The sequence below is a fragment of the Eucalyptus grandis genome, chromosome 3, assembly GCF_016545825.1.
Source record: "Eucalyptus grandis isolate ANBG69807.140 chromosome 3, ASM1654582v1, whole genome shotgun sequence".
In the NCBI taxonomy this organism is placed as follows: Eukaryota; Viridiplantae; Streptophyta; class Magnoliopsida; order Myrtales; family Myrtaceae; genus Eucalyptus; species Eucalyptus grandis.
Window position 1 is genome coordinate 65,050,111 of NC_052614.1, and position 27,769 is coordinate 65,077,879.

A 27,769-nucleotide genomic window follows, 5' to 3' on the forward strand; every position below is an offset into this window, starting at 1 on the left:
ACGGAGGCCAGTAACTCTAGCAAAACCGCCCGAAGCATCAACCTGAGCTGGGCGGCCTCTCGAGAGAGAAAGAGATCACAGGCGAAAAAAGGGAAGGAAACCCTTCAAAAACCTCCGGCAATGGCGTCTTCGAAGGTCGTCTCCAGGTTATCCTCTCGGCTACGCCCTCTCTCCCTCAAGCTCAACCAGTCCCCGCCGTGTCCCTCGGCTCCCTTCCAATCCTCCGCCTCCGCTTCTTCCAGGCGCTTCTCTCGCGCCTTCTCCCGGTAAAGAAAAACTGCCTCGAACCGCGCTCGTTTTCGGCGCAGGAGTACCGAAAAGGCGGGTCCTTTTCGGTACTCCTGCGCCGAGCGTTCGTGTTGAATTCGTGGGTCGTCTCCAGATTCATTTCTTATGTTCGTTTTGGGGGTGATGTCATTTTTGTGGTGTTAGGTTGCCCTTGGAGTTGAGCGGCGGCGCCGTCGAGTCCTTGTTGCCTCTCCACAGCGCTATCGCATCGGCGAGGCTCCAGTCGAGCTTGGCGATGGAGTCCCAGAGCTGGGGATTAGTGCCTCAAGGTAACCGTTACACTATCGCCGCCTATATTTTCATTGAGTAATGTTTCCGTTGTGTGGTGACCGGTGAATAGTCGATTTCAATGACCAGTGTGAGACGACCGGCGAAAACACAGAGTTGCTCTGAGCTAGGCGATGTTGATGTGTCTTGTGGATTTGGTTCTTTAAGCATTGTCCACCGAGATGGTTTAGATTGTCCCAGTAGCCCGATGGTATATAATCTTTTTAGGACTTATTTATGTGCGATGGACATGTGCATAGGGACCATAGAAAGTTCCTGTCATGGAAGGATTAAGTTACTTGGTGTGGTTGTGATAGAGTCGAGCGTGATCTGCCTCCTTCATAGCTCTTAGAATGTAGATGCGCCTATGGTTTAGAAAATAAAGGCTTTCTCTTTATTGAAGGATGAATGTTGTTGATGGATGGCAAATCAAATTTGAAGCAAATGTTTAGATCTTGTTGGAGGAATGAAGACAAATGTGAAAGGGTGCTTTATAATCTAGAAATGGCTTGTGGGTGAGGATGATTGTTGGAAATACTGAGCAGCATGCTTGGCTGAATATACTTAAAGTGGATGTCACTTTGGCTGCTTGTTTCCTTTTATGTACTTAGCCCTTCTTTATGTTCTATCTTTTGGATTTCTCCTTTCGTTTGCTGCTTTCACGTGGAGTCTGAAGCTTCTGCATGATATAGATATTTTAAGTGGCAATTTTTAACATGTTTTATTGAGTGATGTTCATCTTTCACTTCAAAACTTCCAAGTCTGCTTTGGAAGAAGTCTGGGCAGGCTTTCTAAACAAATAATATTAGTTCCTCTCTAGCCAAAGAAAAATACTTAGTAGCTGGCATTGGTAATTGGCAGTATCCCCTAACATTGGGGTAAGGAAAAGGATCGCTGTCACTTTGGTTCAGTGGCGTTGAACTTCCCTATCCTGGTGGAGATGGGATTCATCCATACTCTTTTCAACAGCATCAAGTTTCCTCTATTTGTAGTTGAGCTTTTGTTCTCTGCCTTTGTGTCTCCTGGCTGGAGCTTGTTCATCTGGTCGATAAAAGAGATGAATCTCTTAGGCCTTTATTTTCCTCCCCTGTAACCTGTAAACTCTTGCTATTGGAGAAGTAGATTTAATCTTGCCTTGGAGACTTAAATTGACCGGATAACATGTCCAACCAGAGCCACATGCATGACTCATTTTTGTGCAGAGCATCTGGAAATTGATTATGTAGGGTTATATTAACTTGGTGGAGATGGAATTTGATAGATACTCTTTTCGACAGCATCAAGTTTCCTCTGTATACAGTTGAGCTTTTGCTCAAATTTATTGATAAATTTTTTACCGCTTGTTGAAAAGATCTTCGTGCGGCCAGTGGAATTAGCTCTGCTGTAATTTACGAGTTACTGGGAACCACTGAAGTTTGTAGTGGTTCGAGCTGAATATGGTTACATCAAATAAAACCAAAGTATCTTAATCGTTGGAACTAGTGTTCTGCATGCATGCTTGTTTAGAGTGTCATTATAGTTAAGCGAGCTATGAAATAGCAATATTGTTTCTTGTCACTGATCAGAGAATACAAGAGCAACTTTTGTTGTTATGAGATGTTCTCTGTCTTTGTGTGTCCTAGCTGGGGCTTGTTTATCTGGCCCATAAAAGAGATGAATCTGTTTAAATGTGATTTTAAGTCTTTTTTTTTTTTTTTAACATAACCTTGAAAGTCCTTCTAATCGGAAAACTGTTTTTTATATTGTCTTGCCTTCTAGAGGTAATTTGATCAGATATCTTGTCTTATGAGAGGCACATGCATCACTCATTATTTTGTGGAGCATTCAGAAATGATTATATGGATTATTTGTGTGATGTAATTGAAATAGAGTTAGCAAATCTGCACTTGTGATTCTTAACAATATTTCCCTCTGTCCATCTTTCAGGAATTTCAATGCCTTTATGACAGTCTATGGGAGGAGCTACTTTTTGAGGAAGCCAGTTTTTCTTGGTTCGGGACGCTGATTGCATGTTGAGATTTTTTATTCAGTCTAGTTTAAACAGTTCAAATTAATGAACCGTTCTGGTAACTTCTACAAAGATCTTTCTCTCTTCCTCACCATCAAGCATCATGCTGCTTTAATTCCTGTGCAGAAATGATGCATGAGGATCTGGTTTGAGTTTGATAAGGAATGAGCATGACTTTATGCAAACTGCCAAATCAGTGTTGTAGAATTTTGCCTTTCTTTTCCTTCCACCACTACAGGAATAACTGTCATTTTCCGATAGCTCAATTTGTATGGTCACTGGTCATTGAACATATAGGCTTCAGCAGAGTTTTAGGTGACATATTTTAGCAGTTGAATGTTACACATAATCGGATGGTCGACAAAATATTTGTTAAAGAGAACCTGTCTGAACTTCTCAACTGTAAAGTTAGATAGTTCAAGGTAACTCGGCTTTACTCTACTTGGCATCTAATAATTCATGTAATGCTTTCCTATAGAATTCATGCTACTGGTCCCTTTCTTCCTTCTTTTGCCATTTTAAGAGGATGCATCTTCATTTAATCATGTTTCTTTCAATTAAGAATAACTTATCATTATTTCAGTTATTAAGTCTTATGCCATTACGCTTTTTGGCTGGCTATATCGTGTGCCATTACATTCTGTATTTTGTTTTCTTTTTGAAAAAAGAACATCGTTGCCATCTGAGAACTGTCTGCTAAAAATTTCTTAATAATAACTGTACCTGCTATGGTAGGGAAATGCCTGCCCAAGCATACAGTGTCTGTCATGGTCTCGAGGTTCTCGTGACCAAAGGACGGTGCTTGATTTGATTGAAGAAGACCATCCAAAGTTGCCTATGGTTTTTGGAATATTTCAGGGACGAGCAAGACAGTAATTATGTTGAGTTCTAGAGCATTCTCGGCTTAAATGCTGGTAGTTGTTAGATGGGGAGATGCAATCTCATTCATTAGATTTAGAATCGATCAATGGATGTAATGAGAGGAGCTCTTAGGTTGTTTTCTGCTCATTTGTATCCATTAAAACATTCAACAATACAGCATTCTCTCCCAGAGCTTTTAAGCTCCACCGATTCAGGAAAACTAAGTCATTGCATGGTTTTGATCCCAAACGATCGACCCATGAGAAATCTCCCTGTGAGCACTGATGGTGTTCCTATAATTAAGAAATTGCTTTATATTAGTAATTTCAACTGTCTTATTTATCAACCACTTAAATTCTTGAAATTGGGATTGTGAAACACGGCCTCCGAAATTTAACTAATGCACTGAAGATAAAAGCATGGTTACCGATATAAAAATTAGTCGTCATTAGCCAATTATATATCGTCCTCCTCCTGCACAAAAATTAGAACTTCGCATTCTCATTAGCCAATTAGTGAGAAAGTTATCGAGCTAATCAGTTACATGGATAGCTTTTGCTCCAAAAGAGACTGAGTAGAGGAGGAACGGATAGGGTACAGACGCTATAAGAATGAATTGGACACCAAGACTTCCCTAGAGGATGTACCAGTCCCTAAAAATTCTGCACAATCTGCATATTTACATTTGATATGCTCTCACTGTATTCTACACCTTCAAAATCTGAATCTCTCTCTTTGCCTTTTCTTCTTTTTTGTCTCTCCTCTTTCTCATCTTCAGTGCCGATCCGTTGGGCTTTTTAGGCCACTCAAGTTCTCAAGCTTTTCTAAGTAAGAAACCTTCTTGACAGGAACATTTGGCGATCTACTCACTATCTGTCCACCGTCATCTACAACAAAACTTTCTAAATTGCTTATTGAGCTATCCCTCTTCACCATGCTCTCTTCCTTCCCCAATTTCCATCCCATGAAGTCGGATAGCGTCTTCGAATTCGGTGTTTCTGCGGTTTGCAAGCCCTCTGCCTCTTCCTCGTCATTAGAGGGCGACTGGTCCGGTTCCGCCAGCGATGGATCTTGGGCCAAAGAGTCTGCGTAAAGGACATCCTCTATTCTCGAAATTACTGTGAATGCCAAGCTCTCTATGACTCTTGAGTAACTCTCGAGGATTGACTGTCCCACATCCTGTCAATATTAGATGGTTTTAGCAAGGAGAAGGTAATACAACAGCACTAAACAAAAGTATCGCCCAGAAAAAATAGTTTCTGTTTCTGATGTGAGCAAATGTATAGATAAACTTTGCAGAGCCAGAGGTAAAGGTGAACCAATGAGATTATATGGTGGTACAAAAAGCGGTTCTTGGAAATGTTTTCTTGGTCTGGTTCTGTTAAAGAAGTTTCTTTCGATGATGTGCTGGCCTTTTGTCTCTAAGGATTCTACCACAAATTACGTTTTGTTCTATACCTTGTTAAATTGGATTTTTGAGGTGTCGAGAGAGGATTGTGGTAGCCCGGGGAACCGCTGTTTGATAATGAGGAGGATGGTCTCAGCTCTCTCTTCAAAGAGTTCCCTCTTCTCCAAGCTTATAGCTGATCCCCATGGTGACTTCCCATCCTTCTGGTGCATCTTCCGCATCCAGATCACAATGGAGGCCTCGATCTTGTTCTTGAGGTCCAGGACTTTATGTTCTGTTGATAAGTCCATCGTGGACAAGAATTGATCAGGATCGAAGTACTCCACTGTGATGCACTTGTAGATTGAATCGCCAAGGCTTGCTCTACCATTCTGCCAAAAAAAAATAGTCAATTTTTCAGTTTGGATCTTTTGAACCCGAGAAGTTGGCTGCGCAATGTAGCTAAAAAGATTTATTTCCTTTTATTCTTTTGACTTTAGATAATGAATTACTAATGCTATATACAGTCAGGCGATTTGCTGAGTCATTGATAAATTATTGGACTACGCATTTGTCGCACCTTAGGAAGGGACTCAATGTAGTCCTCTGGAATCAACATTTCTGACAATACTTGAGCATTTATGGCCATTGCTGCTTTTAGAACTTGGTTCACTGATTCCTTCTGGAACAGCAGCCATTTCCGCGAGCCATCAGATAGGCCGTTTGGAGGAACTTTGACGGTCGGTAGCCACCATTTATCATCTTCCCTCGGTGCTTTCCCTTTCTCAGATTCATTATCATTTCTAGAGACATACCAGAACTCGTTTTGACCCCCAAAGTTGTCCAGATAGCCCTGTTCATGATCATAAGAAACGATGTTAATACAGCTTGGATAAATTTCTTCCTTCTTTCTTAGCAAGTCAAGCCATTGCAGGAACTGACTATTAGCATGGCATCAAGCTTGCGCAGCGCTGGGATGTTCATGTGCAGATCATTTCTTTGTCGCGTTACCATCACCTGCAAATTGGGATTTGCACTAGTCAGGATTGGTTATAAAAGAAATTATCTTTTCTTCAAACAATGCATTTCCCAGAGAAAGAAAGAGAGAGATGACCTCCATGTTGGTTCCATCTTGGGACTTTTGCGTCGAGGGAACAAATTCGACGACGTGATCAGTCACAGATAAAAGCCAATCGATTTCTTTTCTCCATCTGGCCTTCCTCTCTGGAGTCATTGGCTCTAACCGACGTTGCTCTCCGAAAATGGAAGCTGCATTACCACAAAACAAAGCATGAATAGACATGAATACTTTTTATTACATAATCGTAATGAGTTGTCAATGCTCTAGGTCTCCTTGTAGCAGGTGCCACATCTTAATTTTAAAAGAAGAAACCTAAAATGAAAATACCAGCAAGATTTGTGATTGCATTTGACAGAGCTAAAGCTGAAGAAACGCCCTTTCCGCCACCAGACATGTCCTCACCCAAAAGCAGCTTGGCGAATCTTTCCTTCATCAGCTCCATGTCTGCAAGAAAAAGAACCAAAAGTCAATCCCTGTCACTAGTTTGTCGCCAGCATTGTCACATCATTTTTACCTTGGTTTATAATTTGCGTTCACCTTTTGTAATTTACCTTGATTTTCCAGATTGAATTTTTCAAGAATTCAATGATATAGGCCAATTAAGATTCATCAACACAGGGAAGAAGTTTAATTGTGGTTATGTCTATATCCTGTGCTTATATGTTTGCTACCTGATGATGATGATGCCTTGGCAGGCGAGCTAGCTGTTCTCGCTTCATCTCCTTCAAGGCCCGAAACAGGATCATTACTCCGATCGAAAACCCAACCGATGTCTTGGTTCTCCATCAATTCCGCGGTTCTCGACCCTTGGCTTCTGAACTGAAGCCCGTCCGCGAAGCCATTATCGAGAACTGCATGGCCTGGGTTGTGCCGGTCGAATATGCGCTTGAAATGGAAGGATTTCGACTTCTGCATGCTACGCTCGTGTTCGAGGGCCCGAACCATTGATGACTCGATCTAAGAAAGATTTGGAGGACCCTGTAGAATGTTAAAGAGATGGAGGATGATGAAGGGGGAGAGAATGAATGAGAAACAGGAGATGGAAAGGAGGAACAAGTATGGAGATTGGTCTTGTTTTGTTGATCTTCTGCAGAAGTTGTGGGTTGAGAACTGAATTTGTTGTCTGAATGTGGATGGAAATGGACGTGGGGTGCATGTTTTCTTTTGTTGGTCTTTCAGGGAGGGAGAGTGACATCGTGGGGGGTCGGTTTTGGGAATGGATGGATGGGAGGGTCAATGCTCACCAAGAAGCCCGGCAAAGACATTCATCCACAACTAAAATAAGAAGCCTCTTCCTAGCGTTTACCTTTTCTTGCTTATCTCATCATCACTAAGTATGTATTCACTGTTAGTCTGGTCTAAATTCTTATGTAGCATTTATGTATTTTGTGCTCACTCCTCTATAATCTCTCTCTCTCATTTTTTAGTTGTTTTAATATTGTAGACGGAACTTTGTTAAATGAAAATGCACGTTGATAATGGTGTAGTGCGTTCACATCTTTCAATGTCATTTTTTAGTTGTTTTAATAATGAAAACAGAACTTTGTTAAACGAAAATGCACGTTGATAATGGTGTGGTGCGCTTGCATTTGCTAGTTGATATGTTGAAGTTATCAACCTTCATGCGAAATAGCATGTACTTTTATTAGTCTTGTCTAAGTTATTGTACAGCATTTATGTCTTGTTCTCTCTCTGTCAATGTCCTTTCTGGTTAGTGAATTAGTCGTTTTAATATTGTAGATGGAACTTTGTTAAATGAAAATGCGCATCGATTACGATGTAATGCTTTTGCATTCGCTAGTTGATATGTTGAAGTTATCAACCTTCATTTGAAATACCAGCCTTGTTATGAGTAACTTACTGACATTTATTCAATGAAGTTACCAATCAATTTTAAGCTAACAATTCTTATTTGAATTACTTAGTTTCAACATAACCAGCCTTTGCAACAATGGACCGACTTTTATTTCCATATTTTACGAACGTTTAAAATCAATTATTATCTTTATTTGTGAAATGTGACACTTGCCCAACTCTTTTTTTAATTAAAACATCAATTAATTTAGATTACTAACTCTTCACTAACTTTTATCTGCATAATCACGAACATTTTATGTCAAATTATTGTTCTTATTTTTGTGACACTTACCAATTTCTTTGCGAATAAGTTACGGAGATGTCTAAGATTACCAACTCTTGCTTGAGTCAATTACCAAAGTTTGTTTGGTCTGCGCCCAACATTCTTAAGAACCAGTCTTCTTAAGTTACCAACTCTCACATTAGATTGCTAGTCAATTACCAACATTTATTAGGTCGTTTTCGAATTAATAACTTCCGCATTAACTTATCGACCATTTCTATAAGGTCTACCTCACTTTATTAGTTCAGTGTAAATAATTCCTTCAGCATTAGCAATAAATTTTCTTGGCCAACAGCATTAGCAAGCTTGAATTTGGAAACCCTTCTCCAAACTACTTGGATTCTATAGCTTTAAAAACTATAGCATAGAATGTGTACTTATTATGTCCAGATTATTGTATTTGAAAAGCTATGTTTCTTTTCATATGATGTGTTGAATTTTCTTTCCAGTTGGAATGTTCTATACGTGTCTTTTTGCGCCTGGTCTCTACAGGTCATTATGGAATCCATGACCATGGGCAATCACCGGACATGAAACATCTTGAAATGGAAGTCATCTTGAAGATTGGTCAATAAATCAAAAAAGGACAAATGTCAACCTTCAAAATAATTGTTGAGTAAAAACGATTCTGCTAGAAACAATATGAAGGGTTGGTACGATGCTTGAAGACTACATCATGTCAGACATTGTGATTTATGAATCCATCAGATGATGTTAGGATGGAGATCTTTTGTCTTTTCAGTCGAAGATGCAGAATTCAAGTAGTGACATTCATTCCCATCCCTATCGAAATTTATGTTCATCTGTCTGAAAAAGATCAAGATCTCTTTGAAGCTTGAATGATACTCAGGGAAATTTCCGTTTTTTGTTTGATTATATGAAAAAGAAAGTCCTTTGCCTTTAAGTTTCCTCTCACTGCACTGCACTAAAGTGTCTACTTTTGCATCGAGACCCACGGTCATGTGGAATTGCTAACAATCATGGATAAATGCAAGATATTTTTAGGATCCATACATTTGGTAATTGAAAGTGAACGTCCAAGAGTCTAAAATATTATTATTCTTTTGGCGAGTAAAGGTCTTAATGTTGGTAATTTCCCCAATCTTTACTAATAATATTAGTCATGTCAGGCACTATTTAACTGAACTTGAATTTAGATGAATCAAGTTCATCATAATCATAAATTATTTGAGACAATCGACAGATAAAGTCTAATATGGCCTATTCAATTTTGATGCATAAGTCTGCATGTGTCCTTTGCACTAGAACATTGGACTTCACATCCCATTTATTTTTTTTTTGCCTCTTATCAGTCCGTTCTTACTAATTGGATTGCTCCACATAAAAAAATTTAGATTCGTCTCAGAAATGACGTTTTCGTTCAGGTAATCACTGTTTTTTAAAAGGTTCATAATGCATTAGTTCACCGGTTGCATCAATCAATAGCATGCCGTTCTTCCAAAAAGTTCGAAACTTTGCTATGGAAGTCAGATTATCTCCATCCATCTCCATCACCAGTTGACTATCATACAAAATCTTTACCACCTTGAGCAAAATGAAGCACTGATATATGGATGATGACCGCCCAACGACGCAAGCATTGCCTCCCCTGCTTTCTGGCTAAGCAAAACATCGCAGCATTCACTCCCACCCAACTGCCATATCAAGCCATCGATAGCATCAGCTGGAGACGCCATTAAAATGGGAGGGTCCATAGCTCAGTGACGAATCAATTCTCTCTCTCTCTGTCTCTCTCTCTTTCTCTCTCTGACTAATCAATGCTCTCTCTCTCTCTCTCTCTCTCTCTCTCTCTCTATGTGAGTAATGTGAGTAAGTGATGAACCTGTCTTCCTCTGCTTTATTTATTCGGCCTCTCCACTGACTACGAAGCGGTATAGGTTGGGACTCTTTCACTTCTCTCTGGTGTCTCTTTGCTTTCCGTGGGATTGTAAAGAGAACCCCGTGTTCTTGTTCTTCTCTTTAGGTCATTGAAACAGAGGTTTGAGCTTTTATCTTTTATCTTTTCTGGGAAAGAACCTGCGAATTTCAAGAATTTCTGCACTTTGAAGTGATAGTTCCCATCAAAAAGTGTACTTGAAGACGCAGACCCTCTTGGGTCATCGCCAATTCGTCGTCTTTCTCCAAAACCCCCCTCCCGACCAAATTTCGTTTTGCAAGATGGTGCAGCTGCACTCCAAGTCTGATTCTGATGTCACGAGCCTAGACCCATCTTCTCCAAGATCCCCAAAGCGCGCAGTTTACTTCTACCAAAGCCCTTCGAGAGAGTCCAATGATGGGGACAAATCGTCCCTGATGCAAGCCACCCCTGCATATAACAGCCCCATGGAGTCTCCTTCTCATCCCTGCCATTCTCGGGGCTCTTCGGAGAGCCGGTTTTCGGGGCCGTTTCGGTCTTCTTATTGGACCAAAGGGAGTAATGGGAGGAAGAGGAATGAGAAGGGTTGGCCTGAGTGTGATGTGATCCAGGAGGAAGGTGATTATAAGGATGTGTTTGGGGATAATGGGCTTTCAAGAAGATTTCAGGTTCTGATGGGCGTTCTTGGATTTGTGGTGATTTTTAGTGTTTTTTGCTTGATCATTTGGGGTGCTAGCAGGCCTTACAGAGCCCAGATCAGTGTTAAGGTTTGCTTAATGTCTATGTTTTTTTAATATTCTTTCGTTGCTAATCATTTAAGTGATTCTGCAACTACACAGATGCTATATTTTATTACTGGGTTTTCTGTCTTGTTTAATACGTTGGTCATATTCTTGATCAAGAAGCTTGAATATTGATTGAGTTCATGTTTTAATTAGTGCCAATATGGTTTGATCTAGTGAGACTCCTGCAATGTTTAAGTAATTAAAGATGGAAGCAATCAGCTATTATTTGTATATCACATTTCCATAACTTGTGGCTTTTTCCAGTTCAAAACATAAGATCTTGCTTTTGTACTGTCTTTAAGAACTGTAGATCGTTGTTTATCTGGTGGATGAGTGTGAATTGTCCAATTTACTCATGTTGATTGACCATTTTCGTTATCTTTTGCCTTTTCCTTTTGCAGCAAACAAATTTTAAAATGTTAACTAGCAGTTACTCTACTTGCCATGGTTTATTAGTTGCTTTCAAAGGTTTTAATTTTCTTTTGAAGTGAAGATGGAGAAAGAAGGGACTGATTCTTCCCCCATCCATTGTCTTAGAGCTCCTTAATTCTCTGTTATAGAGTAGAGGAAACGAATTACTGTCCATTGAATGTGACACATGAGGCTTTTTGCCTGATATCCTCTCTCTCTCTCTTTCTCTCTCTCTCTCTCTCTCTCTCTCTCTTCCCCACACACACCTACGCATGCACAACACCCACACCACAAAGACACAAAGTACAGTTTTGTCACTAAAATGCAATACTAATTGGTGGATGCTGAATCTAAGTTCCAGTTGCAGCGGTTTGGATTTGGGTTTTTTTTTTTTTCTTTGGCACTTCCCCTGTTCTTATAATTTCTAGGATACGACTAGTCAATCACTCAGGCTTTTCCCATTGGTGAGTGCTTGAATGTGAAAATCTTCGAGCGTGTAACTTTGCAGGAATCAGCTGTCAGGGAGTGTGAGACTTCTTAGCCATCCACTTGTTTTAGGTCACCATTATCATTCTTATGTCAAGTTTAAGATTCTTAGTAGTGTTTATTTAAAAGGCTACCTGCAAATTTTACCTTGGATTTGAGAATGCGAAATTTTGTTTCTGGCTTTCCAGTTTCTTCTCAAAAAGTTTAAGATTCTTTGGCAGAAAACGCTTTCTGAATTGTGATCTTCAGATCATTTCAACTCTGTGGACAATGAGTTATTAAGCTTTGTCTTCATGTTAGTTCTCACGTTAATCATTTGGCCGTCCGAAAAATGGAGGAAAGAAGATTTTGCTTTCTGTTACTTCCTTGGAACTGCGCGCTTTGTGTTGTCTTTTGCTTCTGTGGACTGTCTTCTGTCTAGACCACTGGCCAGAAGGGTACAGATATTTCAGTATTCATACCATTCTCTCTCCCCCTCTTCCTACAGAGCCTCACAGTGCATAACTTCTATGTTGGGGAAGGATCAGATTCAACCGGAGTGCCGACTAAGATGGTGACAATGAATTGTTCGATGAGGATGACCGTGTACAACGAGGCCACATTTTTTGGCATTCATGTCACCTCTACACCTGTCAATATTATGTTCTCAAAGATTGCAGTTGCAACCGGTCAGGTAAGAATTCCCACCATCTTCTCCTGCATTTGTTTCAATCACATGGCTATTATAACGTTGACAAGATGCACACGGCATTCTGAGAAGTGAAATTACCATTTGTCTTTCTTGCTTCGAGATACATTCATGATTGACTCCATCGCAGTTGCAACCGATGCTTGCTAATATGAACACGTGGCTTGATTACAGCTTAGGAAGTATTATCAACCAAGAAAGAGCCATAGGACGGTGGCCGTGGTCCTTGAGGGGGATAAAGTTCCGCTCTATGGAGCTGGGGCGAGTCTAACCAATTCTGATAACAATGGAGAAGTTCCATTGACCTTAGTATTTGAGGTCCTGTCGCGAGGGAACGTGGTAGGAAAGCTTGTCAGGTCAAAGCATCGAAAGCACGTGTCTTGCTCTCTTGTTGTGAACCCAAATAGCAACAGAATCATCAAGTTTAAGGAGCATTCATGTACATATGACTGATCAGTCTGGATTGATCCACAATTCCCTCGTGAAGGGCTCTGTGCGACGGTGAGGGAACTAATGCTAGCTGGTCAGCTTTGCTTGCTTTAAGTTACCTGCTTTTACTCGCCCTTTCGGAGGAGAAAACAGAGTGTTCTATACATAGATAGCTTTTACAATGGAGTGAGAAATGTACTGGAGCTTTGATTTGTAGTGTAAAGCGGAAAAAATGCTGTATCAGCAGTCCACTGAGTTTGGAATATAAACAACATTGAAGTATTATTTGTGCTCTCTTCTATGTTGCAATTATGACATCATAGTTCCAAATATTTGTAATCTCTTCGGATTAACTTGCTCATGAGAATCTCCGGAGGGGGCGCCGCTGATCCCTTGCTGAACCCGCTGGCTGATCACAAATGATAGTTAAGTAGGTATTTAGACGCAGGAGATCTGAGCTCGTGACTGCCCAAGCAGCAGAAGCACTGCTGATCTGCTTCCATTTCTCATTGTTACATCAATTTTTATCAGTTTAAACCCTACCAATGATTAAATACAAGAGGCATGGACAAGGAAAGAAATGAAAGTTACTTCCCCCTAAAGAATCATATACTGAAAAAAATGCCACTCTTCCCTCATTGAGCGGAAGCCTCAGGCTGAATCTTCTGTTCAGATGGTGAAATGGTCTCTTGCTTGTCAACAGCACAGCCTGTTTCAAGAACTGTTGCGCCAATTCTATTGGGTGGCCAGTAGCGCAATACTGATCTTCCTATTATATTCTTTGCTGGAAGCGGCCCCCTGCGAGTATAATCTAACATATTAGCAAAAAGAGGACGACTTTCGGTCTTGATTAGGACTGCAGAGGATCAGGTGGTCTTACCATACATGCGAGTCATAACTGTTGTTCCGATTATCTCCCATTACGAACACTGAGTTCTCTGGTACACGCTGGCAAATGGATTGTCCAGATATAGAAGTCAGGCATAAAGAGCTAATCTTAAATGACCAGGTAAAGAATAGGATTGGATTCCTATTAAGAGGAAGGAGAGATTTATGTCGATTCAAAGAGTGCACTAACTACCGACCGGAAAAAATAAGAAGAAGAAGAAGAAGAATGCACTAACTATCATTGTACTCACCATAGGTGTCATGTTGTACGAAGGTGGTTCAAGAATGAAACCCTCGTTTCTCTCAACTCCATTAACAAAAAGTTTTCCTGCTCGAACCTGAAATAGTAGCAATTTACATCAAACTCCATTCCTGGAAACCGAACAGAGAGAAGGCAGAAAGAATATATTAAATCAGTTGAGCGAATCCCATTTGCTTAAGAAATAGTTTACTTTGCATGCATCATTAAAGCCAATTTGTCCAGGCGAATCTTCACAATTTAAGTTTTTAAAAGATAAAAAGGGGGCGGTAGAAAATGACAAAATACGTGTATGCTCAATTAGAGAACCCACCACAAGCATGCTATCAAACATAATGCAAGGAGAATAAGATGATCTCCAATTACTCCTTGATCTTTCACACATAAAATGCAGAACACATGGAATATAAGAATCCGCATTCATCATTTAGCAGCCTCACCTCAACGACATCACCTGCCTTTGCAACCACTCTTTTGATGAAAACATCATCATCAGTATATCCTACTTCCTGAAGCACCGGTGGACTTTTGAAAATCACTATGTCATTGGCACATGGCTTTCTAAACAAGTATGAAACCTACAAGACACAAGTAAAGCAACAATCAAGATAAGTAACACCTAACTATTCTATCAAAGACCTAACCACACACACTCTAGCTTCCTATGTCCAGTTAACTACCTTCTCAACAGAAGTCTGAATAAAATCAATCAACACTCACAGCAATTTTTGGTTAACAACACAAGGACACTCGCAAAATACTATCAGTCAATATCACTAACTGCAGCATTAAAATATCGATCATATCTTATACAGACACAACATATTGCCTAAAGTTAGGTGCCTTACTTTTCCCAATCATCTTCAAAACCAAGAGAGCCTAATTTCACACCATGGCAAAAACAACATTCATGTTGGTTACACAGCAATCTCTTTGTAAACATTTACCATAAATCAGGATGCTGGAAATGTCCATGGATCCAAGACTGGATTTACAGAGGAGCGACTTTCCTATGAATTAGAAATTTCCCGATTCGTGCATTATTACTACTAATTGTATCGCTTGGTGACTCTCCCAGTTTTGTTACCATGCTAAATGAATCATCACGTCGATTGTCAAAAGCAAAATCTTTTCTCATTCACATTTCTGAAGAAATCTTTCGCCGATTAGCAATAACACAGCTCAAAGTCTCAAGCACTCAGCTCCAAGAAGTAACTCATCCACTGATAAACAACATTCTTCACGTTAAGCTAATCCATGAACTCTAGAACAATGAGAGCAACTCTACTCATTCATGGATAAACGAAATGGCCAAGATCAAACTTCGAACCAATACCTTCTCCGCAACAATCCGATCACCAACATCGAAAGTAGGATACATGGACAGCGAGGGGATGTACCTAGGCTCCGCCACGAACGACCTGAACGCCAGCGAGATCGCGAGCGCCGCGAAGACCGTCTTCGCGTCGTCGGAGGTCAGGTTCAGCCATTCCGGCAGGATCCCGCCCTCCTGCTCCTCCACTCCCCGTCATCCCCGCCGCCGCCCCCTCCCCCTCCCCGCCCCCGCCGTCCCCGCCGGAAGCGTCGAGCGCCGCCGGCTCGGTCTCCTCGTCGGAGCCCTTTACCGCCTCGCAATTGGGGCGGCGGCGGCGGCCGCGAGCTCCGGCTCCGGCTCCGGCGCCGGAGGGAACGAAGGAGGAGGCGAAGCGCGCGGGCCTCGAAATTGGAGGGACGACTGGATTGGAGAGGCGGAGAGGAGCGAGGGTGGCGGCGGTCTCGACGCGGGCGGAGGGAATCGGCGAAGAGAAATTAGGGTTTTGGAGGGATGGAGGAGAGAGAAAGTGCAGGCACGCCACCATTTCTGTCTCTCTCTCTCTAGCAGAGCTGCGGGCAAGAAGTGAGAACTGCTCGCTTTCAACAAGATAAAAGGAGAGAAGGAGAAGAAGGTGGAAGAAAGGTTTCTCTTTTAACGTTTTTTTGACTTTTTGTTTTACGTTTCTTCTAGATGAATTTTTGGAAAATTTGGGGAAGAATATTAAGTAAATTTGCGCATTAGTATTATTTATATTTTTGAGAGATTCCAAATATCCCCCTGCTCAATAAAAGGGGAATTCTAGCATTTAAAATTCTGAAAAAGAACGCGAAAATTGGGTTGAAAATGATTACTTTTGTTGCTCAGAAAGCTTTTGAAAAATCTGCATTTTTACATAGAAATGTCTTGGATATGAATTTAGCTGATAATCATCATTCACAACCCTGTCGATAAAATAGAATAGTCTATCTTTTAGCGAGCTCCAAATAGATTTTCACTTCTATATTTATCTGTGTTATGAGGAAATGACATCGGAAAATGTGTAATTCATTTTAAAATACTTTTTTGCTATGAATTGATTAGAAAATACCATTTGTCATTAAGATGGTACTGATTACCTTATACCATCTATGAAGATCGATGAATTACAGCGAGAATAACTATACTCCTTTCAAGAGAATTAACAGTGCAAATGTTTGGCCTTGAGGGCCATTGTATACAAGGATCTGTAAACAGGTACTCCATAAAAATTACATACAAATCGAATCAGAGCACCAAAACCAAAGAGTGAGATAACTCTTGCATCCTTGATATCTACAGCCTGAAGAAAAGGCATCAAATATAACTTCGCCGCCAAATTCTATGGAGAGAAGGGTGTTGGCATTGTCGCGGCGATCCAGTCAATGTAAGACCACCATCCTGTATGAACTCACAAAGTGACCGCAAAGCCTGACCTGACCATGTTGCTGCTTCCGGCATTGAGGCGGTTCTACCCTGATCAAACATGTGTTCTTCAGTAGTACAGATTTCGTGGCCTTCCCCATTTTCACGGACGAAGAAATCCGACCTTTCGGAAGCATTGTGCTTCCAAGGGCTGTGGTGGGCGATCCATCTTTGTCGGATGCGACCGAGCCTGATGTTGGCAGAGGATTGGAGTAAGAAGCATGAAGCTTGGGCTTTTGATATATCTTCTCCAAGCTCTGCATGGGTATATCATCCTTCTTGGTTTTCGACTGGTTGTCTAGTTTATCCTTGTAATTGTTCAGGACTCTTTTGGCCTCGGGCACTAGACCAACCGAGCGCCATGCATCTGCCACCAGCTGGATAGTGCTCAACTCAGGAAACACGCCCTTCTCTTCCATCGTTTCAAGCAAATCCTCAGCGTTCCATGGCTGTTTTGCTTCTCCATATCCCCAGATAAGGGTCTCAAAGGTTTTCAAGTTTGGGGAAATGCCCGCATCGCACATGTTCTTGTACACCCTCATCGCATGCTCCATTTTGCTGACAGTGCACCATCCACTGACAATGGTAGTGAAGATCACAACATTCGGGAATAATCCACATTTTGCCATGGAAGTCAGCAGCAACTCAGCTTTCTCAGGTTCTCCAGCACGCGCATAGCCTTTGGCTAGGATGCTAAAAGCATGGATGTCAGGTTCTATCCCAGCCTTCACCATGTCATTAAAGATTTCTTGGCATTTCTCCATAAGTGCCGCTGAGCTCCAAGCATTCATTATAGTGCTGAATGTTACGACATCTGGTTTTACCCCAAATTCTTGCATCAATGTCAGTGCCTGATCACAATTTATGAAGATGAGTCTCTTTACAACCACTTAAGTAATGTTTATGCTTCTATGTAATATTCCAGCTTTAGGGAAAAGATTCGGGAAGTGCAAAGGCAATTCACTTTGTATTTTCACAGGTAGACTTCATCAAGATGCCACATATCATTAAGTTTCAGAGATGTCCAACGACATTATATAGAGAGGCAACAGATCAACAACATGATGAGTTAAATAAGACTCACCTGATCTACACCATCAGTATCGGTACTGTCCAGGAATCCTTTAATAAGTGAGTTGAAGACAACAAGATTCGGATGCACCCCGAGATCTTTCATTCTGCGCATGAACCTCATGGCTTCTGTCATGTTTCCTTCTTTACAATAACCGCTTACGATGATGCCACATGTACGATCGTTTGGCGCAACTTTGTTGTTCTGCATCTCGAGTATCATGCCCTCAGCCTTGCTTGTCTCTCCGTTCTGCGCATAAGCTCTGGCCAATGTGTTGAAAGTGACAACATCAGGTTGCATGCCAGACCCGACCATTCTGTATACGACATTCCATGCTTCCGTGATATTCTTCTTGTTACACCAAGCTCTGACTAGAATGTTGTATGTTCTTTCATTCGGTTTCAAATTTTCCTCTCTCTTCATAAGCTCTAGTAGTTTCAATGCTTCTTCGGGCTTACCCGCAATTCCGAACCCTTTGATTAGAGTATTAAATGTGCTAGTCGTAGGCCTACATTCACTGTCCTTCATTTTCTGGAATGCTTTCATGGCTTCCCCAATCTTTCCAGATTCAGATAAAGCATTGATCACAGCATTAAAAAATATTGCGTCAGGCTTCAAGCCGCTCTCTTCCACCTTAGAGATGAGTGCAGCGATGGAGTCGAAGCGCTTTTGGCTTGCAAAAGCAGCCAGAAGAGTGGTGTATGTTATGAGAGTCGGCCTGTGTCCTTCTTCTGTTAAGCAATCGAAAATGGAATGAGCCTCTTGAGGTTTCTTCCTTTCTATCAAGATGTTCATCAGCTTAGTTCTCGAACGAACTGTCCTACAACTGTTGTTGCTCAAGCAGATGAGACAGCAGGATTGGTTTTCTAAGCTACTTGTACTCGAAACTGATTGAAAGTGATTGTCCTCTTGAAGAAGCCTTTCCTGTAAAACAATATCAAGGAAAAGATTACAATTTGAACAACATTTTAGAGCACCATAGCAAGGCGCAAGGAGGTGCTTCTGAAAACCAAAATCAGGGAAAAACAGATGCAAAGAAATAGTGAAGTCAGTCAGTGAGAAAGAGTTATGTTGATATACCATGATTGGTGACGATTCGACTTGCTTCTTGCTTGAAATGGTTCCCTCCTGCTGCTTGGTCATGTTGACAAAATGGCAGCACACACCATGAACCGGTTCTTCTGAATCCACCCAACCGGCTCTTGAGTATACTAGTGTACCAATGCATGCCTACTCAGATTCATGTGCGTGCTATTATTCCATCCAGCTCAGTGAAATTGTCTCCAAATTTCCAACCTAGTTCAGCGAGCAATGTGAGAAATATATTAAACGATCCTATCTGAGACAGTCCGTGGTATGAACATAATGTTAGTAACCAAGCTAATAATAATGAATGTTTTTCTCAGCATCTTCAAAGTAACATAAGAAAGCCTTCAAAATAAAACTTCCAATAAAAGAATCCCCAAGACAATTAATCGTCAAATTGCGACATTTGCAACACAGATGGTCAAAATCCTAATGGCAAGACAAAAGCCCTAGTGACATGCTGAATAAGCAACAACCAAACAAACTTGGACACAACCTTAAAGCCAAATGCGTGAAGCCTAATAGATAGTTAAAAAAGGCATAAACACACTCAACTGGCAATCAGTTGAGAAAAAATGCCAAATTGCCAAGAGCCAAGCGCCAAATAAAAAAAGAAGCCAACAGGACCAAGTTTTCTTTTCCTCCAAGAATTTGTAATCCATGAATATGCTTTAAGATTCAATAAAATGAGAATTCTACTTCACTAACATAGAAAGAGAAGTCCAGAATTTCTCCAAACTTGATACACCTGTACACACATTAACACCATAATCCGCACCAGACCACTGTTCATTTTGACAATATTACCTACAAAAAATTTACCCTACTTTTATTAAACGCGAAAGCCCAAATGACAGAAAGTGCAGCTAAGTTCAGCAAACTGATATCCACATTCACCTCAAAATCATCCCCACCGACTTCCACAGCAATCAGAAAGTGGCAGCTAAGCGACAGAACACAATGGAATGTCATCTTGCCAGCGCCCCCCACATTCCAAAAGAACAAGAACAAGAACAAAGAAGCAACAGCTCTACTGTAAGCATTAAGAACAACCCATCACCCCACAACCCCCATCAAACATCCACAGAAGCCATGATCAAAGAAGATCGAGAAAAACAGTGAACTGGGCAGTACCTGTCGAGCTTGAGAAGAAGCAGAGTATGGGGTTGAAGATGGACATGCATGGCCTCTTATTAACACAGAGATGGAGAAGTGCATGGAGCACGAAAATCAGATTTCGCAGAGGAAAAGGAAAATGGAGGGTAGCGGAGTGTGTGTGTGTCGCGGAATCCACCGGAGATTCTTATCCACGAATTTTTATCGGAACAAGATATTCTCGGATAAATTCTGAGGCTGTTGAAACTTCGAAGTGAGCAGGTGCTGACGTGGGACTCCGTCATTCGTGGGGAGGAAATTGTTCCACGCCGCCAGGGTTATATGTTACGTGGATATTTTCTTCTTTTTTACTTTTCTTTTCCAAGAGATTGGAGATGCAATTCACATCGAAATTGGCTCACTAGCGTTATCTTATTTAATTAATTGAGTAGAGTCAGTATATCTTTGTCAAGACTAATCTAATTAGCTCATTATTATCGCATCCTATTTATTAATCTTACCACTAAGTGAAACTTTGCTTTTCGCTACTTTTTTTTTCTTCTTCTTCTTTTTTAATTACTCGAATTTAATATATGCACGCAATCCTAAATGACCCTCTCTAGCCACTAAGTCTAGTGCTCTAGCTTAGCGACTCTCGGTTGTGGTCGTCACTGTGATTATTGTACATTTGACCTACTTTATGATCGAGTTAAGTTGAGTTTTTGAATATACACACGCACACTTAAGCTTGTCTAAAAAGTTTACTCATACCAAACTATTGAAGATGAAGTGACTTATAGGAATAGAAATATGTGTGACAATACGTAGAATTACAAGCTTGGATAGATTAAAGTGAATACTTTAATTGACGGGTCCACTCATAGCAATGAAATGTTAAAGTATCTTCGTCAAGCAATTGGCCAAACAAAAGGAAAGGTAGCGTTAGCTTTGACCTGCCCAATAGATGCTTTGGGCCTTGTTGGCTAGGTTGGCTTGAACAGGTCTTGCAAGTTGTCAAAGCCACGATCAAATCTAATAGAGTGAAATTGGGTCCAAAATAGTCGATTTACCATGTTGCATCAAGCTTGCAATTAAAACTTGCAACACATGAAAACACCAAAATCAAAGCTCACGATGATGCCACATATTCTTTCACGTTTCATTGTGGTCGCCATTTTCATGGGGATGAACTCATCGACCACCCCATTGAAAGATCTTAAATGCACCTCGGATTTAGTAGCGATCAACAGATAGGGCATGTCGACTCGACCAAAGCCCGGTGACCATAAGTCCAACAGCCGACCAGCACATATTTTGGCTTGAAGACTACGGCTAAGCTTGTCCAATACATAAAATTCATTGAAATATATTTTTGGACATCCTACAACATGGCTTTTAGCCCCTAGTATCCTCCATAACAAGATATTCTAATATTAGGAGATTTTAATGCAACATCAATTGGGTCAGCCTGGCGTCTTATGGAAGGTCACTTGTCCAAATCCTGTTCAATTTAATCGTTAAAGCTTTCAAACCTAACCCGGCTTTGCCTCACTCGATTGGCATGAATGATGAGTAAGATCCGTGCACGTTAGTACCGTGATCGGGATAAGCCAATCCAAATTGAATTTGGAATCCGAAATGCAAAACTCAGCTTCACGAGAATTTCGAAGAGAGGCAAGATGGGATTTTCCTTCTCTTTTTCTTTTATTTTTCGTTTTTTGGGTGAGAGATGGTCTTAAAAATGTATTCCTCAACTCAACCAACGTTGAATTTCCTCCCTTTTCGTTTTCCCCAACAAGTTTGAAGATTATATTGAAATCTGCATTAAAAAATTTAAATTTTGGCTGATGTACAATGTCATTCATAAATTTTAAATTTATTCAATATAGTCCATGAACTATTAAATAATATCCAATATGGTCATCCTATTTTCTTCAAACAACAAATTAGGCATCATTTGATGACGTGAATAATTATATGTTGAGTTGGATATTGAAAATGATGATTCCAACATGTTTAGTTTTTATTCATCTACTTTTGAGAGAAAAAAGGAAAAAATTAGGGCTTTAACATATCCATGTTATTTGATGATATGGATTTTATATCTTGGCTTGATATGAATATATGAGTTGAATCACTTCCTTGGTGGCCGCGATGGTTTGTGATCTCTCTCCCTCATGAAGAGGAGGAGTTCGAATCTCTTCACGGTCGCTTAGGGTCTTAAATGGAATACTGGGGGTGGTGGGTCATCTCGCTTACGTGTCCCTCGGTTTACTTGATGGCTGCCGGCTGTACGGACTTCTTAAGTCACAAAATATATATATATATATGAGTTGGATAACTCTCGTGTATTTTTTATTATTATTATCCACAATTCAAATTTTAGGGATGTAGACTTGGTTAATTTGAATTATAATGAAATCACAACATGGAACATTTCTATGTAGTTTTAAGGACTAAATTGAATATTTACTAACAATTGAGAGATCATATTGAATAAATTATAGATTCAAAGATAATGTTACATATTAAATTAAAATTTTGAGATCATTTGAGTCATTTTCCTGATCAGATATCCAAATTTGATCAAATCAAAGCGATCCATTGCCAAGAAAGCGACGATCCGATTGAATATACCTTTTGCTTTTAACCTTTTCCGTTGCACTAATCCTAGATTAGACTCAACTAACGCATTTGAGAAAATTAATAAAAAAGAATCGGAATCCAACTGTTGTCGACAATTAAAAAGTACAACCCAGAAAAATTCGATGATAAATAATAATACGAGACGACAATCATTATCTACCAATGCCTCCAATCATACTTTTTTTTAAAAAAAAAAATCGATGATCATGGGTTGCTAGGTACGGAAATTTCAGCGTAAAAGATTCTTATCGCTAATAACAAAAAATGAAATTTCACATATTCCTCTATAAAATCAATTGAATATCCACAATCTCACTATAAATTGAAATTGAAAAGTACAAGCTGACCTTATTCGAAAAACATAATAACCTAACAATAACGATGAATGAAATCTTATAACAATCGTTCCGAAAATTTGGTTTTCTCAATTAATTAAAGAAATCACTGTAATACTGTGAGGCGACGAAATTTTTTTGTATTTTGTACAATTATTGTGAGTGGTACCTAATTGCCCCCCAAAATTGACCAACCACATCCTCAGTATACTTTTTTTAATTTGTTAACTAATTAAACCCAACAAAAGGGACCCACAAAAACACTTCACTAAATAACATCAAATATTGGACCCGAGCATGTCCTTAAACTGCTTCGCCCTGAATCGAGCATCTTAGGGTGCCTAGTTATCCCCAATTTACAGGAATTTAACTGGGATTATGGGATAAAGTCTCCATTAGGCTTCCCCGCCAACCCCTCCAAGGGAGGGGAGCCCATTTCAAATTCCCGTGAAGCCCTTCTCCTACCTTATTAGGCTGGGTGCAGGGAAACAAAGAGACTTGGCCAACCCCCCATTGTGAGTGGGCACATCCTCAGTATACTTTTTTTAATTTGTTAACCAATTAAACCCAACAAAAGGGACCCACGTGAGTGGGCACATCCTCAGTATACTTTTTTTTAATTTGTTAACCAATTAAACCCAACAAAAGGGACCCACAAAAACACTTCACTAAATAACACCAGATAAAAAGAAAATTAAAAGAAAAAAACAAAAGCTCTTTACCCACTAATTTTAATTAGTGTTAATCACGTCTCTTTCACCTTTCAGCGGAGTCCCAAAACCGAATGGCAAACTTCTTCCTCCAATAAATAAGCCAAACCTCCAAAACTCTCTCTTTCTTTTCTCTCTCTTTCTCTCTCTCTCTTTATCTCTCTAGAGATAGATAGAGATATGTTGAAGGTATGGAAATGGTACCAGAGCTGCCTCTCGCTCCACCCCGTGAAGACGCAGGTCATCAGCTCCGGCGTCCTCTGGGGCGTCGGCGACGTCGCCGCCCAGTTCATCACCCACTCCACCGCCCGGAACCGCCTCCAGATTTCCGTGAGTCTCCCGCCGTCGCCGCTGCCGCCGCCGCCTCCTCCGCCGTCGCGGCGGTCTTCTTCTTCCTTCTTCTTCCTCTTGTTCCGTGTCTTGTTTTCGCTCTCCGATGATGTCGTTATCCTCTCTGTTCGCGTCGTCTCTCCGGCTGGATTTTCGTTCGATTGCGCCTCCGGTGCTTGTCCGCATGCGTTTGCTCTGGTTGGATTTGCCTGGCGCGCGCTCTCCGAGTGCCGCTTCGCCGGAGCGACGGTTCCGCGACTGGTGTCGCGCGGTGCGAAGCGTTGTTTTAGCGGACGTTAGGTCAATGAGATTTGAGCCTGCCGAATCGGCGGATAGGAGCTGTTGAAGAGGTTTTTCTCCGTTCGATGTTCGATGTCCGTTTCTGAATCGCATCTGCTGATTAGAGCTTTTCCGATTATCGTCTGTTTGTGGTGTTGGCAGTGGAGGATTAGTTAGTTAATTTGGCGTCGGCGTGCGTTTTTGTGCAATGGATAGGATGATTTGACTCCAGGGAAATTTTAATCCGTGACTAGTTTTTCTTTCAATGCTGAAACGGACTTTTCCTCTGGATTGTGGCACTGTCTCGACGGATTATTGGAGAAGTCTAAGTTAATATATGGATAATATCAGGTTCCTTTCGGTGTTGGATGTATTCAATTTGAGACGTCAAATTTGCAACCCTATTGAAAGGAACATGTGGGGACGCCTAAGTTTCAGGAGTGGGTTTCGACTCCCACGCCCTACAAGAGCTTGTGGTCTCTCAAATTGAAATAGTAATTGTACTCTTTAAAGTTAAATCTAGGAATCACTGAGAAACTCGAGGATCAGAAGTGTATTAGACCATTTTGGTTCTTTCTTCTATTAAAGAGTTTACCTGCTATAGATGCATGAAAGTGGGAGCTTTCCTTCCCTCCAATGAAGTTCATCCTTACACGACATGATGTAGATGCTACACGAACCTGCTAAGGTAGTTCACTGTGGCAAATGTAGCTTCAGTAGCAGCTAAAAGAATGCAAAATTGGGCTGTAACTGAGAGATGGCATCTTCCATGCCTTATTATGTATAGATCAAGTTCTGACTTTATTTGTTGAACTTTCTTTATCCGATTTGGTTCAGGTAAATCTGGACGTAGAGATATTGTACTTTTTGTTTGGGACCATACTCTTGTCAGACACTATACTGCTGATAAAAATTTTTAGGTCAAGAGATAGTGTTTTTGTTGCTGCGGTATTCTCCTGTTGTTTTGGTCATCAACGACAGCAACCTGGATGTTAAATGACAAATGCAAATTTGACTTGAGATCCTGCAACCTAAAGTTCCAATTAAATCATTTGATCACCCCGTTTCTAGTTTGCTTGGTAGTGAAGAGACTACTGTCTTGTGCTGGAATTAAAAAAAAATAGTTTCAGTGTCTTAACATTCACCGCAAATCTTAACCCATACAATCAAAGTAGATCTTTTCTAGATCCTTTTATTTTCTTTATTATCCCCTTTTAGGAAAGTTTCTTTTAATCACAACCCTGACATGGAGTCAATAAATTTGACCATATAAAGATGTCTAATTAGATGCAGTTATTTCTGAAGGCTGGAGCATCTACTTCTCCATGCACATGGTCCTCCACATGCAGTTTCAGGTTGATGTAATTTCATAAGGCTATTAAGTCAGCTCCAATGCTTGAGATTGTTTGCATTTTACCCCTCCATATGACTGGTAAGCTCAAGCTGCACTTGCAAATCAAAGAAGATCGTCCATTAAAAAAGGAAAAAGAAAAAACTCAACAATTTATCAAATCTCTAGCATTATAGGATAATTAATAAAAGTCCTTCTTGAGCCATCATTTACCAAAATAGATAAGATGTGTTTCTTTTTCTTCCATTTTTGTTGCCTTGCAATCTTTTGCAATGCCAAGGTTATGAATTAATTGGATATCGCTGTTTTAATTACTGATTGAGCACTTCAAGATTTTTGGGGTTCCACAATTGTCTCCTTAGTCTTTGCTGTATACTCTTTCGCTGCTTCTAATGGGCTTAGTTTCAAAGTCTATCTTATGATTATTGTAGCCCCGCTTAGTTTGTTCTGACATATCTTTGTTTGCTGGGAAGACCATAACTGTTGTGTAAATTTACAGGAAGCAGATTCTAAATTCAAAGTTAACTGGAAACGCACAGCTATTACAAGTTTGTTTGGGTTCGGCTTTGTAGGCCCTCTAGGCCATTTTTGGTTAGTCTTTATCATGTCGCTTCTTCTATTAAGCTATTTACCATCCTGTCATTTGCGTTTCCACTTATTGTCTAGGGTTTGGCCTATTTCTATACTGAATACCTGAATCTTCAAACAAATGGACATATGGACATTTTAGGCTGTTTAAACTCGTGGAATTTTGTCATTATGTTCTAAAATCATTTTTTTCTTCCATTTGCCCATAAAGTCAAATAAGTAATTTTTGTTTAACAAAAGACAGGTGAAAATTGCCCTTAGCTTTGTGATACTACCACAGTGTAAGTCTGGAACTTGCAAATTAAGCGTGATGGTCTCGAGAGCAATTGTTCCAAACAAAATGTGGTTCAGGGGGAATTTTGACTCTGTGTTGGGTAGTACTGGATTTGCCATTTATGTATGAAAGATTAATAAGCCATTCAAAGCAGGGAAAAATATTGGTGTGAGGTCATTGCAGATATGGAAGATTACGATTCTCACAGGAGACAAAACTGGACTGTGGTATTCATTAATGGTTGACTTTTTGCGATGAAAGCTAGCTTATCATCACATTTTAATTGCTGTATGATACCTGTGTTTGTTCTTCCAATGGGGGTGGAGATGAACTGAGATGACCAATGAGTCCGTGCATCCACAAAGAAGAATTTTGTACATTATTAAGCAAAGAGGTGGTAATGCCTGCATTTGACAATCTTATTCTCTTCTAGGTATGATGGGCTTGACAAATTTATAAGACTCAGGTTGCAATTTCCACCGAAGTCTGCCAAGTTTGTTGCTGCTAAAGTGGCAATGGATGGGATCATCTTCGGGCCCTTTGACTTGTTTGTTTTCTTCAGTTACATGGGATTTGCCGCTGGTAAAAACGTTGCTCAAGTGAAGGAAGACGTGAAGAGGGACTTTCTCCCGGCCTTGATTTTGGAGGGTGGAGTTTGGCCACTTGTTCAAATCGCCAACTTCCGATACGTCCCGGTCAGATATCAGCTCCTCTATGTCAATATGTTCTGCTTGCTAGATAGCGCTTTCTTGTCATGGCTCGAGCAACAAAAGGACGCTCCTTGGAAGCAGTGGTTCACATCTTTTCACTCCTTGAAGGAAGGAGGAGGTCAGGGCAGATGACGAAAATTCTTCTTCGACTCTTCGGCTGTGCCCGAGTGGGCGATGCAGGTGACTTATACATTTCGCGAGAAAAATAGATCCAGGTTTGTGCATTAGAAAGCTGTCGATGGAGGCGCCATCAATTCAATCTCTCTAGTTCATAGATGCTAATTGGATCTTTGCTTCAGATGCAATATGGAAAAAAAAAAATGGTTTGATTTCCTCCCTCTACAGTTAACGGAATGAAATCATGAATTTTCCATAAGAGCAGGGACTCAGATGAACAATGTTGTATTCATCACTGTAGATCTGCCAAGTGCGGCAGGCGTCCCGGCAATAGCTGCTTTTTCTCCTCCATTTTTTCCCTCCTTTTTATGTTTTTAATTATTTTGTAGGTAATTTACATAAAAAGCTCGTTTTGATGCTCTATAATGAACGCGGCCCGGAGGAATCAGCAGAGATTAAAACGAATATAAGATTTTTTCTTAAATCCACATGATTCGAATTGATTCAAATATGTCCGACGGACAATGTCCGTCGGACATATTGGAATGTTTTGATCTCGCGTTGGGG

At 40.5% G+C, this 27,769-nt stretch overlaps 6 protein-coding genes across 6 annotated transcripts; 3 read left to right on the top strand and 3 right to left on the bottom strand.

Moving 5' to 3' along the window:
• Positions 1–41: 41 nt before the first annotated feature.
• Positions 42–2,940, top strand: LOC104438264 (protein NUCLEAR FUSION DEFECTIVE 6, mitochondrial). Its single transcript, XM_010051365.3, has 3 exons — positions 42–266; positions 433–557; positions 2,482–2,940. The coding sequence occupies exons 1-3, from the start codon at positions 121–123 to the stop codon at positions 2,499–2,501; spliced, it is 291 nt and encodes a 96-aa protein (XP_010049667.1). The 5' UTR covers positions 42–120; the 3' UTR covers positions 2,502–2,940.
• A 969-nt stretch (positions 2,941–3,909) lies between these two features.
• On the bottom strand, positions 3,910–7,126 carry LOC104438265 (rho guanine nucleotide exchange factor 8). Its single transcript, XM_010051366.3, has 7 exons — positions 6,564–7,126; positions 6,220–6,336; positions 5,926–6,080; positions 5,754–5,828; positions 5,392–5,664; positions 4,883–5,203; positions 3,910–4,603 (listed from the first exon to the last, which is right to left on the bottom strand). The coding sequence occupies exons 1-7, from the start codon at positions 6,835–6,837 to the stop codon at positions 4,199–4,201; spliced, it is 1,620 nt and encodes a 539-aa protein (XP_010049668.2). The 5' UTR covers positions 6,838–7,126; the 3' UTR covers positions 3,910–4,198.
• A 2,511-nt stretch (positions 7,127–9,637) lies between these two features.
• LOC104438267 lies at positions 9,638–12,992 on the top strand. The gene is made up of 4 exons (XM_039309144.1): positions 9,638–10,004; positions 10,131–10,675; positions 12,078–12,263; positions 12,453–12,992. The coding sequence occupies exons 2-4, from the start codon at positions 10,211–10,213 to the stop codon at positions 12,729–12,731; spliced, it is 930 nt and encodes a 309-aa protein (XP_039165078.1). The 5' UTR covers positions 9,638–10,004; positions 10,131–10,210; the 3' UTR covers positions 12,732–12,992.
• A 177-nt stretch (positions 12,993–13,169) lies between these two features.
• On the bottom strand, positions 13,170–15,788 carry LOC104438266 (chloroplast processing peptidase). The gene is given in 6 exon segments (XM_010051367.3): positions 13,170–13,505; positions 13,588–13,655; positions 13,847–13,933; positions 14,295–14,432; positions 15,191–15,382; positions 15,384–15,788. Coding segments are annotated over 6 exon segments (978 nt in total). The 5' UTR covers positions 15,714–15,788; the 3' UTR covers positions 13,170–13,342.
• A 515-nt stretch (positions 15,789–16,303) lies between these two features.
• On the bottom strand, positions 16,304–20,056 carry LOC104438268 (pentatricopeptide repeat-containing protein At5g25630). The gene is made up of 4 exons (XM_010051369.3): positions 19,902–20,056; positions 18,762–18,977; positions 17,694–18,605; positions 16,304–17,460 (listed from the first exon to the last, which is right to left on the bottom strand). The coding sequence occupies exons 2-4, from the start codon at positions 18,822–18,824 to the stop codon at positions 16,567–16,569; spliced, it is 1,869 nt and encodes a 622-aa protein (XP_010049671.2). The 5' UTR covers positions 18,825–18,977; positions 19,902–20,056; the 3' UTR covers positions 16,304–16,566.
• Positions 20,057–23,668: 3,612 nt separating this feature from the next.
• LOC104438269 (protein sym-1) lies at positions 23,669–27,564 on the top strand. The gene is made up of 3 exons (XM_010051370.3): positions 23,669–23,883; positions 26,013–26,104; positions 26,809–27,564. Exons 1-3 carry the CDS (start codon positions 23,734–23,736, stop codon positions 27,215–27,217), a joined length of 651 nt encoding a protein of 216 aa, XP_010049672.2. The 5' UTR covers positions 23,669–23,733; the 3' UTR covers positions 27,218–27,564.
• The last annotated feature ends 205 nt before the right edge of the window (positions 27,565–27,769 follow it).